This window comes from Drosophila sechellia, chromosome X, assembly GCF_004382195.2.
Source record: "Drosophila sechellia strain sech25 chromosome X, ASM438219v1, whole genome shotgun sequence".
Classification (NCBI taxonomy): domain Eukaryota; kingdom Metazoa; phylum Arthropoda; class Insecta; order Diptera; family Drosophilidae; genus Drosophila; species Drosophila sechellia.
The window spans coordinates 682,976-697,896 of NC_045954.1; the positions used below are offsets into that span (position 1 = coordinate 682,976).

General features: G+C 42.6%; 2 protein-coding genes across 7 annotated transcripts in view; both read left to right on the top strand.

Moving 5' to 3' along the window:
* The window catches only part of LOC6615891 (protein sidekick), a 64,120-nt gene that overhangs the window by 27,906 nt on the left and 21,293 nt on the right, over positions 1–14,921 (top strand). For all 6 annotated transcript variants that reach the window (XM_032725464.1, XM_032725466.1, XM_032725465.1 and 3 more), the window contains exon 3: positions 9,341–9,475. In XM_032725464.1, coding sequence (XP_032581355.1) covers positions 9,341–9,475 — 135 coding nt within the window. The remainder of the gene's footprint in view (positions 1–9,340; positions 9,476–14,921) is intronic.
* Positions 7,764–8,807, top strand: LOC116802149. Its single transcript, XM_032725469.1, has one exon. It carries the CDS (start codon positions 8,033–8,035, stop codon positions 8,585–8,587), a length of 555 nt encoding a protein of 184 aa, XP_032581360.1. The 5' UTR covers positions 7,764–8,032; the 3' UTR covers positions 8,588–8,807.

Genomic DNA, 14,921 nt, shown 5'->3' on the forward strand with positions numbered 1-14,921 from the left:
GATCCTCTTGAAACCCCTTCTGCGACCTTGATTGCGATTGCGGAAGCCGAGAAGAAGGTGCTCGGCAGAACAATGAGTGAGCAAAGTTTCGAAGTTGTGAAAATATAAAAATGTCAACGGGAAGCGAACAAGTGCAACAAAATGAGAAACAAAAGTTTTCCTGATAATTATTGTCACATATAAAAGCCGTGGGAGTTCAATGAGAGTGTGCAGTGCCAGCGAGTGGAATCCAAATAAAATCCATTTAAATAATGATACCAAATTGGGAAAGGTTAAGTCAACCATTTTATTATGAATAATACAATCCCAACTGATATGACTTTTGCTGTCTGCTGCGTAACGTGAGAAGCAACACATGGTAGACCTGCTGAAAAGGGTCCAGAATTGCCAACCTGATTAATGATACTACAGACTGAAAAAAAAACAAAAAAAAAAAAAAACGAAGAGACAGTAGACAGCAAACGGCATTGAAGTAAAAACTTATTTTTATCTAACATATAATTCCGAGAAGCTACCGACTCAATGTGAACTACTTAAGGTACAAGCTCGGAAAGACTCCAAGCGTCCAAATGAGGCGCCTCCACCGGCCCTGTGTCGTGTTGCCAAGATGCCGTGTCCAAGTCCGAGTAACTCCCAATAATATGGCAAAGGTTGCTCCATGTGTTGCCAGCGAAGAAACACTGAAAGCTTTTTGAGAGGTTGTCTGGGTCTGGGTCTGGGAAAAGCAAGAGGAAATACAGGGACAAGTGGGGAAGCAGGGAGTGAAAACACTGGCAAACAACAGCGAACAGACAATGACAATTGCTGGGAAATCACATTAAAATAAAAGCGCAATAAACAACACAGCAGCATAAAAAACAAGAACAGGAGCAACTTCCTTTTCTTGGAAAGTTGCCTCTATTCTTGACACGCACCACCCACTCCTTCCCTTCATTGTTTCCTCCGAAATCCCGAACGATTCACCGCTGGGTCTGGGTTTATTAAGTCGCATCAAAGTACCCATAAATTTTGTGAGGTTCACCTGGATGAGTCTTAGTAACTACATGCCGCAGTGAATAAACTTTCAATAGGGAAATGTGGGAAAGATTTTAAATCAGTTTATAAATCGCACATTTTCTAAGGTCCTATTTAGAAAGGATAAGGCCGGCATATTCCGGGGGCCTCAAATTAGTGAAATGTACCGAAAAATGTGAACTGAAAGAGCTTCCTAGCGCAATTTGAAGATACGATCCATATACAGAGTGTGTCCTTCACGCTCAAATGATTTCCGTTGTTGCCACCGTTGTTGCTTGGCACAAATTGTGCTGCTTTTCCTTAGCGGATTTTCAGTGCTGTTCCACATATTTTTCTTTATATTTCTTTCCAGCAGGCAGGTGCATTGTTGCCACCGCCACCGCCACCGTGGGTCATAATGAGCCCGGCAGTGAGAGTCTTTGCCAGAAAAAGTTTAAAGCACAGGATGGAGAAGGGGCTGGGGAGTAGGGAAAGGGGCCGAGGAGGAGCCACTACTGAAGCTACAGAAGCTGCAGCGGCCGCTGATAAAGCAGCTTGACAGCCGAGGCAGCTAAGCTCGAGCAGAGTGGCCGTGTGCTAAAGTCTACTAAGAGAATATTGCATGCCATCCTATTTTTCGTGGAGCACAGACACTGGACTTAAAGAATCTATCTTGCTGTTTCGATACTATTTGGAAACTATTTCGAGAGTGAGTTAATACACTACGAAACCAATGTGCTTTGTGTGACGGGATAGCCGATTATTTGGAAATGCAGTCAATTGACCGTCATAGCAAATGTTTTTCTTTCTCTGTACAGACCATAAAGGGGAAAAGAGCCAACCGAAAACGGGTTTTCCTGTGTGAAAATTCAGCCAGAGATGAGAAATTACGGCGGGGCGGAGTTGCATATGACCGAACTGGTTCGGTGCACAAAATATATCTTGTCTAAATGTACCGGCAGCTTGGGAAAGTTCACTTTTGTTTTAATTGCATCTCACAAGTGATTATCGCTTGAATGCAAATCTGTGAGAGGAAGAATGGCGGCACGGCACCAAGCTACCTCAAAGTGCAACATGCATATACGGTGGCGAAAGAGGCGCATCGTGGTCGCATTGAGTGAAAAATCTGAAGCACATGGGAAAATAATGATTACCTGGTTGAGATATATAAGCACTGCATATGTAGTTTCATACGGACGGAAAAGAGTATAGATATGTAATGGGTCGGAATATAATCGTCATCGAACATTAGATGTGAACTTGACTCGAACTTATTATGAATCAAGACAGCAAATAAACATCTTTTAAAAGGCACTTTTGCTCAAGAAAACCCAACGACTATATCGATGGCCATTGGTCATTTGGCGTTTGGTCAGCAACAATGTCAGAGCGCAAAAAATGTTTTTCCAACTGTGACCCCTGAGTTTCCTTTCTCCAAACTTTCCTGTCCGATGACAAACTAAATTCCAGCATCGCAGTCAAGGGGAATAAGTATAGAAAGGGCGCACACTAGTAATAATAAAAAAATAGGGAAAACATCGTGAAAATCAATAATCTTTGAACTTAAGTTTTTTGAACTCTCTTACTCAAGTGTTCGGTCAGTTCAGCGGCACACAAGCAAGTAACTATGTATGTATGTCTAGCAGCGGAGATATATGGACATAGATATACATAGATCGTGCGAGCTGTGTGGCAAGTATTTGGGATCAAATCATTACATTTCAGTAATAGTATAATAATAAACTAATAGTAATGACTTAATCAGATTGAAGTTAAACAATGAAGTGCAATAATTCTCTCAGCTTTTTAATGTACGAATTCCATTGAGTTTATGCTTTTTTAGTCGAGTGGAACAACTTTTGTCAAACATTTGGACCTACATATATGTGCAGCCAGAAACCCCTTCTTTCTTTCTCTTTCCTTTCTTGTCGCCTCGGACTCTCCCTTGAAGTGCCAAGAGTTTGCCAGGATGTCAGTTTAATAGTTTTGCTGCCACACTCCCTTCACGACGACCGTTGTTGTTTAGGCCTTTTCAGTTGGCCCATTTGTCGCACTCCAAACTTTTGCACAGATAAGTCCGCTCCCAATTTTCAACCGCCGACGCCCCCGGGGAGCTTCAAAGTTGATCGGCTTTTGGTTGCAGGCTTCATTGATTTCTGAATGGTTTTTTCATCCAGACACCAGTGCAAAGTCAGTTAGATTGGAGAATTAGTGTTTAGGTTTTGTCTTAATTCCCTGGGACTGCTACCACTTAACCCTTGCATCCCTGTTAACCCCTGCTGCTCCCCTACCCACTTTTAAGCCCTTGTACGGTGTTACGTGCGTAAACGCGCTCGCTAAGGATTAAAGGGGAAATCACGGAGTGAATTTAAGGAATTCATTCGGGAATGAGAAGGCGAAAAACGGGACCAAACAGCACCGGACAACAAGTGATAAGTGCAATTTTCCACGTGACACGGAAGAAAGGGACGAGTCGTCGTAGGCGAATGAGAGAGAGAGAGTGAAAGAGAGAGAGATAACGCGGATTAGATGGCGGACCAGCGACAACAATGAAATTTATGAGACGTGTCAACGTCGTCTGCTGGCTACAGGAACTAAGGGTATGTTGGGAAAATACGATGAAAACGGGGAGGAATTATGGCAAAGATAGAACTATTGTGTGGAATAGGGAACTATTTGGGGGTGTTTGGAGTGACTCCTTTTGATAAACGACAAAAACGTCAGCTGGACAGTCAAAATACCTTAAAATTAGATGAAAACAGTATGAGAGTTTAATTGCAGCCAGCTGTTCAATGTAAGGATGATTTTAAAACGTCATGAGTAAGATATCACTGCAGTCACTTTCACTTTCAAAGAAAGAAGCTCATCAAATCTTAGTATTTTTCCAATTTTATGTATATATATTCCCCTCCGGGAATACATATATAAAAAATACCTCTGTATATATCCTCTCGTTCTTTCCCACATTACGCCTTATAGTAATTTAAAGTCACATGTGGTTTTAGCCGGGTGTTTCTCTGGAGTTCCCAACCGAATACTTTTTGAATAAATTATTCGCTTCTTGACTACGACCACACCCCGCACTTTAGTTGAAGTCAATAATTACCGAAAATGTTCCCATCTCTTGGAACTATTTTGGCGTGATGGTTTGTATTATTATTGAAAATTTGTTGCCCATTAATCTGGGGACCACTAATCCTCTGCCCCTTCGTTATTTTGTTATGAGATCGTTACCATGTACATACCTGCGTGGCATGCCACAAATAGCAAAAGAATCCGCCTTGCTAAATTCATTTATACTCGTAAGTTTACCTTTTTACAAACATTTTTCTGGTATGTGGTTAAAAAGGTGTCAGAAAGAGTGTGGGGGGGGGGGGGGGGGGGGGGGGATTTTAAACGCTCATGCAGCGAACTCAAGTTGAATTGTTTGTGCTGGCTAAAGTTTGATTGATGTGCCGTGCCCCGCGTGTAGACAACATCAAAATTAGATGAGAGACTCTGGAAGTTGAATGCAGACTGAAATAGGAATTTGGATAAATTCCCTGGTCAAATAGCAGGAGCGGAATGATTGACGGTAGGGAAAACGAGCTGGGCATTCCGATCACGATTTAAGGAACAAACAACGAAAAGCATATTCATAAACTGAAGCTGAAACAAACTGCTTTGTAACTTGATCAATATCGATATTTTGGACTAGCTACGGCTACACTTGAAAGTAATCCCTTTGAAGTAGAAACTGGAGTTGTTTCAGTTTGGATTACTTACTCGTTACTCGTAGAATAAAGAGGGGTATACTCGATTCGTTGAAATGTATGTAACAGACAAAGGAAGCTGCTCCGACCATATAAGGTATTTTTACATATTATTGATCAGGATCAATAGCCGAGTCGATCTGGAAATGTCCGCATGTCCGTCTGTCGGTATGAACGACGAGATCGCGGGAACTATAAAAGCTAAAAGATATCAATATCCCTCCATATCAATATCTATCCATATCCAAAAGAAATTAATTCAATATCCATGGTTAACATTCAATGAACACAGAGCTGCGCATGTAGGCACATGAACGTTCCCCCGAAAACTTCTTAAAATGTTACGCTCTTCCTAGGTCGCATCTGTCCTGTATGCTTGAGCAGAAATGATATCAGATTTAAGTTCGGTGTGTGCATGTGTTTTAGGGTCTTTTTCGCCTCTGAAGAGGTGACCTGACCCCGAGGAGACCACCCAGAAACGCGCCCTCTTGAACCCGATAGCTATAGCCAGCATAGCATAAGCAGCATGTGTCTGTTTTATCATTAACTTGAGTTGCCGCATGAGGAAGTTACTTGGGTGTCCTGTGAGGGTTGGGCCGGATTCCAGTCGCTTGGCTGTGTGAAAGTGTGTGTTTTGCATCAATGGGCACACAATTGCAGCAACAAAAGCCGAGGCTGCTGCTGCGGGTTCGCTTTAGTGGCTGCCATTGCTGTATGCAGCATGTGTTGCAAGCTGCGTGTTGATGTGAGTCGGGGACTGACACAGTTTCCTGCCAACCTGCAGCACTTTACCATAGTGCGTGTTGCAAATTAAACGAATCACTAATAAGAGCCAGCTGACAGGAAAGCGGAACAAAAACTGCAATAAGCAATGCAAATTATTTGCGACCTTACATTCGATATAAACACGACACATGTGTTCAAGGCGTTTACAAATCAATTGAATCTAGTTGTGTATTGATTAAAAGGGACGGTCCTTGCATCTTGATAATTTCTTTTGTGCACCTATAGTTATAGCAGCAGGGATTATGTACATAAGAAGCTGCAGCACGAGGAAGGCTGCCCGACTGCACGCCAGCATATCAAATGTCCGATATGCGAAGAAGCCATGCAAAATGGAATTCCCTGTGGGCTGCGCAGGCGCAGAAAACCGCAGAAGGCAAAGGGAAGGGGGAATGTTTGGGGCAGGTAATATCTATATACCCCAATTGTGACCGAGACAAAGGAAACCCATTCAGCAAAGGGCGTGCATGAGACAGCCACGTGCAGATTCCACAGCCGCCAATGTACCTCGCTTTGTTCCCCACCTGCCACCTGCCACCTACCACCGACCCTCTCCCACCCAAACACCTTTGTCATTTCCATTTCGATGTGCATGTCCACCAACCACCGCCCCCTGGATGATGGCAATTTAACGCCTGCTTAGTTTGATAGCTGGCCAACTTACATTGGGGCAACTGCCATTGAAGCACCGAGAGAACGTTGCGGTTGCAAGTAAACAGTTGGCAATTTGTATGCATTTGGTATTAATATTGACATAAAAACGCTTATAACATTACACACATGCACACACTAGCACCAAGGATATTCACTTTACGGATTAACAAATATGCACAAAAATATAATCGCTTAAAAGAGTTCTAAAAAAGTGTGCAAAAATGTATTTGTAATCCAATAGTCTAATGGGTATGTACCATTTTGATCTGATTCTGATTCGATCCTCAATTCGGCTCAGTGTTCCCTAGAAGGTTGGTCATCACGTCAACGCCAATGGGGCATCTGCGGCCTGTGGCAAGAGCGTCATTGACTCGGTCTGAAACCAAACAAGGGCTCCACAATAAGAACAACAGGGCAACAGTAAACATTGAAGTGGGAAAACACACACACACCACCAGTACCCAGTTGCAAACGAGGGACAAATCATCACCATCGTCATCATCGCCATAGAAATCAACGACAAAGATCAAGAAGCTTTGCGGGTGCAAAAAGCTGAAACTGACCAATTGATTGGTATCCTTAGCGGTTTAGAGATGGTTCTTCAGGCGCTGTCAGCGTGTTTTCAGTAGAATTAGGAGAACAGCTTTGCTTGAGAACACAATCAAGTGGATCGGAATTTATGTAGGAGTACGGGTATGTCCATGTCCTCATGCTGACAATATGTTTGTATCACATATGCCTCTTGTAAATTGGCTCTATTTGTACTGAACAATCTATTTATTTCTCAAAGTTATGGTAATAGTGCACGTTTCTCTGGATTTGATGTACATAAAGCTTTATTAAACAATCAATGTCATTCGATTGTCACTAATTACCCAGTTTTTTAACAATTTCGGCAGTGCAAACAGTGTGTGTGTGAATACCCAAAGGGGAACAGTGGCCATAAAGTGGAACAGTGCTTTGACGTTTTGTCTGTGGAATGTGAACGCATGCAATTTATATTGTTTATTGGCAGCTGAAATCGAATGAAGACAGTTACTCATGCATGTGCCATTCTACATCCAGAAAAATGTACCACCACCAATCAGAGTTTTCCTTTTGTCGTCTGGGGCCTCGATGAGTGCAGGTTTGATACCGACTTTTATGTCACTTTTACCCCATGTATAATAGCTTCTATAACTTCAATCGGTGATTATATAAATATTGCAAGATGAACGGAAGTGGAGGACTTCGGAGCAACTATTAATTTCTGTTGTTTTCGGGGAACATATTAAAATTTCTGGCCGAAGGCGGTCAGGCATTCGATTGTAAATCCATATATTCCAGTTCTTTTGTTTTGTTTAACTTTCATGGTCTAAGCTTCTCGATTTTAGTTTTGGGTTCGATTATGTGGGCAAATTAAATAAAAACAGAGTTTATGGGAAACGTGTTTTGATACCTTACATGCAAAAAAAATATATATATTTAAATGCGTTTATTTATTAAATATGCCATATATTGTGGTTTTGCCCTTGCCATATTGCTTCTGCTGCAACCTTAGTTTTGTCGAAACCCAACTCAAAATATATTCATTCAAGTGCAATCGAACTTGCCCATAGATTGCTTATACTCAGGTTATCCGGGTTCAGGTTGGTCCGTATTTTCCGCTCAGATTTTTAGACTCGCCACCATAAATAAAACCGAGATCGCAGGAACTATAAAAGCTAAAAGATTGAGATTAAGCAAACATATTGCTAGGGCGTGGAACAATTTGTCAAAATTGGAAATTTGACATCCGGAAAAGCTAGAGAAAGAAATTGGGAAATTTTTGAAAATCATTCAACTAAGTAAAAATAAAATAAAAAGATAAAATGTCTGGAACTGGTATCGCGGGAATTGAACTTACCTGTGGACCGACTCATCTGAAGAGCAGGATCCTAGTGAGAAACCTACCGCCTTGCACCCGCCAGGAGCTGTCTTTGCTCTGCGTGCCCTATGGCCGAATCGTTGGCTCGCTGGTGATCGATACCTACGGATATATCCAGTTTAATAGTTTAACCGAGGCCAAGAGAGCCATAGAATCGCTCAACCTTTTTATATTCAAATCGCAGGCTCTCCGAGTCTCGAACGCCAGCATTAGCTCCCTCAAGGCCACTTTTTCTGGCATTGCTCGCCCGAATAGGAGGAGGATCGAGTGGTATGATGCGGATGAAGTTATCCTCGTGGAGCGGATTAAGTATGACGACGATGAGAACAATGATGACGATGATAACGATGAGGTAGAGAATGACTCCGAAAGCGATGACGATGAAGGCCAGAAATCTCGCACACGCAAGCGGAAGAGAAAAACTAACGCCATAAACCCGAAAAGAAGGAGGGTCCAATGGTCTGATGTGGATGAAGTTCATGTCGTGGAGCGAATTTAGTATAAGAACTATGTGGTAGAGGATGACTACGAAAGCGATGACGATGACGATGAAGACCAGAAATCTCGCCCACGCAAGAGGAAGAGAAAAGCGAACATCAAATACGCGAAGTAAAAGAAGAAGTGTCAGAATCGTGTAATGGCCAAAAAAGCAAACCCCTAAAACCTCTAAATTCAACTTCGTCTGAAATTTGGTGTGAAATAAACTGGAAGTCAAAATATTCGGAGTAGTGTTCCTTATGAATAACTTGGGGTGTTGGCCAGAAGGGAAAAATGCAAATATTATATTCTAGTTTTCTATGAGTACTTTTCAATTACGTGTAATCCAGTTATATATTCAATCCTTCCCCATTGTGATACGCGTTAATCCGTGTGTTTGACCGTCCGTATGAACGTCGAGATCTCAGGAACTATAAAAGCTAGCAGCGCAAGTTTGTTGACCCATATTGCCACGCCCACTCTAACGCACAAAACTGCCAGGCGCACACTTTTGAAAAATGTGTTCATATTTTTTAAATTTTGTCTCATTTTATTCCCTAATATCTATCGATATCCCAGAAAAATGATGAAATTACGCGTTCGCGTTGGGGAACTTGAAGCCTTTCGGTTGGATCCTAAAGCCCTAAAAGTTGGACCCGTAAAATGTTTTGGGCTGTGTGCTTTAAAAAAAAGCCTGGCTAAATATTTATTTCATAACTTCTACTTTTGAACACCTCAATGCTAAAGACTACCTTTCGCGTTTCCCCAATTGCAGATGCCAATCTACAGCAGCAGAATTCAATCGTCCAGCAGCAGCAACTCCAGGCTCCTCGGTTCACCACGCATCCATCGTCTTCGGGATCGATTGTCAGCGAGGGCAGCACCAAGATACTTCAGTGCCATGCGCTGGGTAAGTAAAGAACCATAATATATATAATATTAATAAAGAAGTGTTATAGCAGTCGAGAAGGGAAGTAACCAGAAACCTAATATTTTTAACTGAGCGATTATGAGCGTGGATAAACGAAAATCAGCTAATTGTTTATTGAACAAACTATGATACACATGAATAGAGTCGCAGTTGGCGGGGTGTCATCGTCTAGGCGTGCCAAACAAAATGCCCAATGTAAGCGGAATGATAATACCACAAATACCCCACACTATCACCCGCTTTCGTTGCTCCTTCGGCCGTCAACACACAACACTTGTGCCTCGAATCGCCTGACAGCTAAGCTAAAAGCCAAGAAAGTGTAAAACGAAACCATAAACGAAAACATTTCTTGTGTCCTGCTTTCGCACGCGCTTTTCAAAGATAATGAAGTAGAAAAACAATAACTTTTATCAGGTTTCCTCCCCACTGAGGCTCTTTTTCTTTTGCGCGAAACTCGCAGTCAGTCCCAACCCAGGTGCCACACCCACTCTCGTTCCCAGGCGGCCGTCGTGTAATCCTTTGAGCGCTTTGGGACGTGCCCAAAGTCCAGGGTCCCAAGCTCCCAGGCTCACGTAATGCTTCCTCCCGTAACGTCTCCTGCATTTGACAGGTAGGAGTATCGGTTTCACATTGCTCCTCCCCGAATATGAGCGGAAAAATGTGTTATGGCCTCACATTAGGCTGACCGCCAGAATAGCCTAGTCTAACTTCCTCGTTCTTGTGTTTAATGCTCTTGCTGAATGTCTGACCACGTGAGAGCTGTCTTTTTTTTTTTATTATTTTTTTTTTATTTTTATGATGTGCTATACCATACTATACCTAACTTGCTTTGTATAGTAGTGGGTATATGCTTAAAATTAATCGGAATAGTCAGAAAACCCGCGGGGAATGATAGTTTGTTGTACGAAAATTGACAAACGCTACATCCGAGTGCCTCGACTATCGGATACCCCGCTGTTACTGTTACTCTGCTTGTGGAAGTGCGGTGAAAACGGAGACAATCGTAGTTGCTTTTTTGGCCTTTTGAGAGGGCTCCCGAATGCTCTGAGTTGTCGTCAGCATTTTGATGCACATTTGAGCGGAAAACACACAACACACAAGCAGACGCATGCTACAGCGTCTGTGTTGTTGTGCGCATTTATGGGGATCTATGTATGCAGCGACTCCCGAGAGCCGTGCACTTTGCATAAGCTGCAAGTGGGCACCCAAAAAAAGGATAAAAAAGAAGAAGGAGCATACAAACAAATGCAAATCACTTTAGCTGCTCCTTGGCGTTGTCACACATGCCGCAACGTTCACGCTTTCAGTCACTTTGGCGGTTTTAGCTGTCATCTCAGCCCCTGACTCTATCCCTGTGGCACACTCCTCCCTCCCCCCTCAACACACAACACACCACTCCCCGTGATAGTTTATGCGGGTTTTGGTTGTATTATGCCTATGAAGAAGTTTGCCTCCCACCTTTTCAGTGTTTTGGTTGCATGTTTTTTCGTAGCCATGGAGGGACCCTCGAGCAAAACAAGTTCTCCATCTCCTTTCTTCTCCGTTCCCCCCGTCGTCCTGCATCCGTCGTTGTCCCCGTTGCCATCTCATCTTGGCTAAGTCTTACGTTTGTTCGCGTTTTGTGCGGCGGCAATCGTGAAAACAACACAAGAATAGACCAGGAGCCAGGAGCTAGGTCCCTTGAATTGAAACCCCACGAATACCCTGTAAAGGAGGAGAGTAGAGTCGGAACATGATGAATGAAAGGGGGGCTACAGCAGATACTAGGGATTTAAAAACGCCCATATCGCTTACGTATATTTCGTACCCAACTAATATACCCCAATTGAAAGCAGTTCAGGGTATAATGGTAGTGCAAGAGCTAAGCTAAATGTGTGTGGAATTGTTTCTGGCAAACAAAATGAAATGCGATGAGCCACTGGGTAGAGCGAGAGAGCTGGCTAGAAAAATAAACATCGAGTTGAATGGAGAATGGAGAATGTGGCTTCTTCTTCGGCTTCTTCTCGTCTTCTCTGGCTGCCTCGCAAATGTAGCGCATTCACATGCAACAAAGACTTCCCCAGCAACAACAAAAGCCGCCAAAGTTGTTTTTAGTGGCAGTGCTGCAGGTCCAACATGTGTTGAACAAGGAGAAACAACGAAAAGGAAAGAGACAAAAAAGAAACGCATTTGTAGAAGAAAGCAAAGCACAGGAGAGGAGAGGGATTGAAGAGCATTTCAAAGAAACACTCGGCCAAAACGTGCGTGGCCAAGGGTTTCCCTTTAATTTCTGTACAGGGAAAACAAGACAAGATTTCTGACTAGTCTGCCTAGGCGCGATCTTTCGTCAGAGAAACTGATCCGAATCCGAATCACGCTCAAAACTCGAATACATATGATATAATATAATATAATATAATAAAGAATATATGCATTTCTTTCGGTGCACTTCTCCCCAACATCTTCACTCTTCTTTTGCGCAAAGGAAAGTGAGAGAAAAAACTTGAGATGCAGAAGAAGGAGGTAAACTGAAAAATTGCAAACTATTGTTTTTGCTAGCAGCTTTCTGTCGCAATTTGTATTTATACCTCATTTCTCCGTAAGCCCCGTTGTTTACTCCCTCCCAGGAGAAGAAGAGGCAGAAGCTTAGGGCCTAGAGAAAGAATGAGCGATATGCAACTCGTGTCGTCATTTAGGCTGAAGTGGATGGCTTTGCCTAATGTGTTGTGCTGCAAGAATGCCATGCATGTACATATGTACATATGTAAAACAGGCATTCGCACATAAAGTATTCCTTTTCCTCGAGGACCAGGAAAAAGTCGAGAAAAAATTGACGCAAACTGATAGGAAACATCAAGAATATTGTGTATACTTAAAGACGAAAGGCATCACAAAATTGCTCTAATCAGGTAATGAAAAGTGGCGTAACTACTCGTATTTGGAACAGGATCGAAGTAAAGGATTAACTACTAAAATAGGAGCACGCCGAAACTATTTCTACTATTTTTTTCTCCAGTGCAACGTGTGCAGAAGATAAATTTCTTTAATCAACCAATTTGGTCGTGTGTTATTCTTGTTCTTTTGCGGTGTGAGCAGTAAACAAAAATGTTAGTCTGACGAAATATGTGAGCAAGGGTAAAAAATGTATCAAAGGGAAAAGTGCAGCAGCGACAGGCAAGCTGAAGGTAAAAAACCTTTTAGACATTTTATGTTTACTTTGTTTGCTTCAAGTGCCACAACAATAACTTTGGAAACTTCTAAACATTCTCAAGACCTTAGCAGCACTCAGAAAAAACAAACGTAATGTAATTAATTTCCAAATATTTCGTTATTGATCATACGTCAATACATTTTTGTTAGAATCACTCTTTAAAGATAAATGTCTGGTTCAATGCGAAATAAAATCCAGCAAATATTGGCTGAAATACAAAAGGCAAATGCCGATGGTCCGGGCTCTGAAACTGGAGTTATGATTGCCCGTGCCACTGGACTGGGCTGCTCTTCCGCTTTCCTATATCCTGCATCCTGCACTCTGCATCCTGTACCCTGAATCCTCCACCCAGAACAGCTGCCAATGCACTATTCTTAAACGCAATTGATTTCGTGGGCTTTTCGACGGATTTGCCCTGGCCACAAATCAAACAATTTCCGCTTGCGGAACGGGAATTCCCGTTCATACAAATGCAATTTGTTTCATTGCGTTGCCTGTTTATTAAATTTATTTGTATGCAGTTGGGCTCGCTTAGACACACTAACTGGCTGATTGATTGATTGACTGACTGGCTGGTTGGTTGGCCGACTGAGTGAATGGCATTCGGCTGGTGTGTTGCAACCACGAGGAAAAGCCACGGAAATATGCTGATGACTTGTTGATATTTTTTCCGAGGGTAAAATAACGTGCACGACACTTTTATGGGTTGCAAAGAAAATAGCTATTTTATGAAAATACGAAGTAAAACGATAAAAAAATGCTTCGTTTAAGCGATTGGATGTAGGCATCCCTTTTCCAATAATTTCTTCTACTCCTTTGACAAACTTGGCCTAGTCTGTGTTTCTGTGGCTAGCAAATGAAATTTGCATTCTTTTTAATGAATTTGCGGTCTGTCAATTCCATTTCCCATTCGGTTTACAAGAGCCTTTTTCCAATTTGACTGTCTGACTATCCCAAGAGAATGTAAATTTCTTCATCTTTGGCTTCCCTTTTCCTTTGTCTGTCTCTTTGATCTGCGTAGAGTATTTGCTTTCCTTGTGCTTTATGGCGATTTTTTGGTGGTGACAGAAGCTTTGGCCCTTCCCTTCGACTTAGCGCTGGCACATTTTGTTCCCTTGGCTTTTTTAATGTTGATCAAGTTCACTCGGATGTGTGTGAGTGTGTGCGAGTATATGTGTATGAGTGTTCGTCCTTGCGACCATATGTGTGCATTTGGTTTACAATTCCCCAAATTGTAATTTTATAGCAGCGTCATTGCCCAAAATGCTCAAACAGACTTTTGCCTTTTTGTCCGTCCATGTAACTTTTTTCTTCCCTCTTTCGTTCGTAAGCTTTCTTACGCTTTGGAATTTCCCCTATTTTTTTGGCCAACACTTGGGAAACTTTCCACTGTCTTCTCCCTTCTTTTCTAGCCTTCTCCGCACTCTCGACTTTCTTCCACCCTTATATGCCCTGTTCTCAAGTTGATTCCCGTTCTCAACTGGTAGTTTCCAGTTTCGCTTCTAACTCGGCTCAATTTGATTTTGTCTGCAAACTGAATGAAGTGAATTGCATTGCCATTGGCCACGTTTGGCTACCCTGTTAGTAGCCATAAATAGTCGGGGTATCTTGGTATGACGCAGTCATCATGCCAGAAAGTTCTTTAAAATGTCAAATATTCTGAAATCCCAGTAGTCGAAGTAAATTACAAATTATTCAAGATTGCCAACCAAATGCACTGAAAAAGAAGGGTGCTAAGGATTTATCCGAATTTGTCCGATTCAGAGAGCTTTCAGCACAGGGTATGCGGTATTACATCCATCCATTCATCCCAATTCCTTCATGAGTCCAGGTCCCCAACATAAACTCTTTGCAAAGGCGTTGATGGCCCCGCCAGGATTTTGGTCTGTGGGTGGGGGGATGGCTGAGGCTGGGGTGACTTCTCGTTCTAGGATTTCGGCCTCCGGCAATCTAATCCAATCCGTCTGCTCCCGTTCGGTTGCCTCCACCCTGTGATGTGTTGCATCCTGGTCAGTTAGGCGAATCGCATATTTTATTCAGACTTTCATTTAGTTCAGCCGGCCCCTCATCCCCGCCCCTTGGGTCGGTCACATGTAATTTTTGTTTAGCCATTCCAATTGCAATTCCATTTCGCAAAGGGAGTTTGGGTGGACTAAGGGGTCAGGAGGCAGGCCATATAAATCAACTTTAATTTAAATGCCCTGCTGCAGCACTGCAATCAGAGTGGCTGGCCCT